The sequence below is a fragment of the Coptis chinensis genome, chromosome 1 (genome assembly GCF_015680905.1).
Source record: "Coptis chinensis isolate HL-2020 chromosome 1, ASM1568090v1, whole genome shotgun sequence".
NCBI lineage: Eukaryota > Viridiplantae > Streptophyta > Magnoliopsida > Ranunculales > Ranunculaceae > Coptis > Coptis chinensis.
Genome location: NC_141456.1, coordinates 30,260,830 through 30,264,038, shown reverse-complemented (window position 1 = coordinate 30,264,038; position 3,209 = coordinate 30,260,830). Strand labels below are relative to the sequence as shown.

General features: G+C 44.6%; 1 protein-coding gene across 1 annotated transcript; it reads right to left on the bottom strand.

Annotated features, from left to right (window-relative positions):
* Positions 1-586: 586 nt before the first annotated feature.
* LOC147523394 (uncharacterized) lies at positions 587-1,207 on the bottom strand. Its single transcript, XM_086570901.1, has one exon. It carries the CDS (start codon positions 1,205-1,207, stop codon positions 587-589), a length of 621 nt encoding a protein of 206 aa, XP_086427027.1.
* Between the last annotated feature and the right edge of the window lie 2,002 nt (positions 1,208-3,209).

Sequence of the window (3,209 nt, the reverse complement as noted above, 5' to 3'; positions counted from 1 at the left end):
GCTATTGGGTTGGCAGCACAACATTTAAAGAAGGCAGTGAGAGTTGACTCCTAACGCTCTCCTCGAGCAATAATTTCATCCATTGGTTCATTTGGGCTGTAAAGAACCCGATGCATGCCAGGCAAGTGGATTGCCAACCGAACAACATTGGGCACCTCCTCGTGCATCCTAAACTCTAACAGACGCCATACAGCTTCTGGTGGCCCGATATACCTTGCATCAATGTATTGTTGAATCTCATCATCGGCGCCTGCTAGGACGATAGTTGTTTTTTCGAAACCCTTGTAGATGTATTTATGGATATATTTGACTGCACGAACTGATGCACACACTTCAACATTAATGTGACAGTCAAACTTTTCAGACAGATATGGGTTATATGGAGCTACATTTCGGTTGCCAACTGTGTCTTTGCTGCGCTTGTAAACTCTTCCAGTGTTGCGACGCATATAAAGAGGGTAGCATTCTTGATCCATCGTCGTTTTCTCAACAAATTCTCGTGGGTAATGGAACCTACACCGTCCATCTTGCATACAGGCAGCGTTTGGTTTTTCAGCACCGCACGGACCATGAATCATACATTCAATCATAGGATCGTGTCTTCAATCTCGCGATCCACTTGTTCAGTAGTGCGGATCTTATCCTCATGTTGAAGGAATATAAGAGCGTGCATGTGAGGCAAGCCCCGCTTTTGGAACTCTATGGTGTAGACGTGTGCAACGACCCGGCCAAACACACCTTTTTTTAATATTTCTTCCATGATTGCTTTTCGCTTAAGATCAAAAGCGCGTGCAACCAACACAGGTTTGTCAGTTGATTTCTGATAACTCTTCAGCTCATTTTGAATTTCCGGCCAGTTTGGATTTGCTGTGATAGTCATAAAGATGTCTGGATGTTTATTATACCGTGTGATAGCCATTGAATCTTGGTATATTTCATACATATGCCGTGGACTTCCTGTATGAGATGAGGGCAGAATAATACGCTGCCCAACTTGGCTTGGGCTTAGCCCCCGGGCTGCAATATCTGTCAACCCCTGATACAATTCTGAATGAATTTTGGCTTGACGATTTCTAATCCAACGCAAGTGGTTCTGTTCAGTGGCTACCCAAACATCGACAATGAACTGCTGTCCTAGAGGACCACCATTCAAGATCGGGGAATACTCGGTTGGGCGATCGAAGAAACGGTAAGCATAGTATTGCATCCGAAGTCAAGCGCTTATTGGGTCGGATGATTCGGTTCTTGATGATGTTCCACCGCGAGATCGAGAGACCAACCAAGTTCTCCTCTAGGAAAGAAAAGAACATAATGAAGGGGTAAATATACAGGGTTACACTCACTGATCCTCGCTAACCCACCCCCTTTGAAACGTAGAACAATATATGTTATCGAAAGCACTACCATCCCCTGGCAAAAGCACAGCTATTTCGTCTGTTGATGGTAGGTTGTATCGATGTCGATTGGTTCCAGGATTGTAGTGAAGTCGTGCCGGAACATTGTTGTCTGCAAGATTTTGGGAATCTAAAATCTCAAAAGCATTCTTATATAGCTTACAAAAGCCATTGAGCTCTATGAGAGCAGATTGGATGATTTTCAAGACTTCCTTTGACAGTTTAGGATTACGACGAATGCGGTGATCCAAAGCCTCATTGCCGTCATAAAAGTAAAGTTGTGAATAGATGGGATCCCTGCCTGGATCCGGCAACAATGCTCCAACTCTATGATAAAGCTCTCCGTGTATAACAAATGATTTTGGCCCCCGCCCCTTCAGCACGCGTTCGTCTGGAATGATACCAAGGCTTGTAAAAGCATTACATGCATTGTATTGCCGAATGTGTTCATGGAATGAGTTTGCATATCCACCAGATCCTTCATAGAGTAAGTGGAGAGAAGGTGGCAATGGAGAAAGAAGAGGCAACTAAATTTTGCCCTGTAAACAACACATCCCAAACCTAGGCCTCTTCTTAGATGAGTGCGCCAATTTCTCATCTAGCCAGTGAAGAGCGAACAAAGGTGAACAACGCACATCCATCCGACCAAGGAAATGACGTTCTACCGGCAGATTAGTCGTTGGTCCAATTGGAACATCTGCCTCCATGTCTTCACACGATATTATTGATTCATTTAAGATACTTATTCCTTCTTCATATGCTGGTTCGTTGGAACGTCCATCGCTTCCCGAACATCTTTCAGACCTGGGACTACAGCAACATGCGAAGCAATACATTATATATATGCATTGGGTGAAATGGCATTTCGTTGACGGATCAAACACTTTATATAGAGGGGACGGACTGTAGATTCATAAAGGTGTGGTTATCGACTATGACCCAGTTGAGGATAACAACCGCCAAGTTCCACAACATTTTCTTTGCATAGAACATTGTTTTCTCGAGTGGAGTCCCGGTGGAGGATGACCCAACCAAATATGTGACTGTGGTATCGGGGGGTTGCGCCAAATCACGAACAATGCTCTTTCCTTTGTCTTTTAGAACACGGTTTGCAATAGTGAGTGAGAGTTGTCTGCTACTTCTAATGGTACATGACCCATGTTAGTTAAAGTAGAGGCAGAGAAACTCTCCATTTTCTCACGAAGCTCTACGCCACGCCTGCGTCAATGCCTTCCGGTAGGTAGCACAACCGGAGTGGAACGATTGTTCAAATCAGATGAAGATTGGCCATTATGAAGCGTTGGGAGAAGATATGATTGGTGATAGATGTCCCATGTTAGTTAAAGTAGAGGCGAGAGCCTCTCCATTTTCTCCCGGCTCTCTACGCACGCCGCGCCAATGCCATCCGAGTAGGTAGCACGGATGGAGGGGAATGATTGTTCAAATCGGATGAAGACCGCTACTACTCGAGCCTTGGCGAAGACATGGCTCTAGCCGTGTCCGCCGAAAGCACGGCGTGAGACACTACCGAGATGGTTCGAGAAGTAACAAGATTTCTTATAGGGAGCTGATGATGAGGTCATACTTGAGTTGTTGGATTGTGGTTGATTGGAGCCCCCAAATCTATTATCAATAATTTGACATGATTAATTGCAAGTACTTGATATGGTGACATACATGTGCAGATTTCAAAAACACATTGCAATGCAAGCCCACTTCTCGCCTCTTCTTGTCTGCAGACCCACTTTTTCGTTAACTTGTAAGACTAAAGGAAAAATACTATACAAACCTGGGCGCCAATAACAGCTTGAGGTC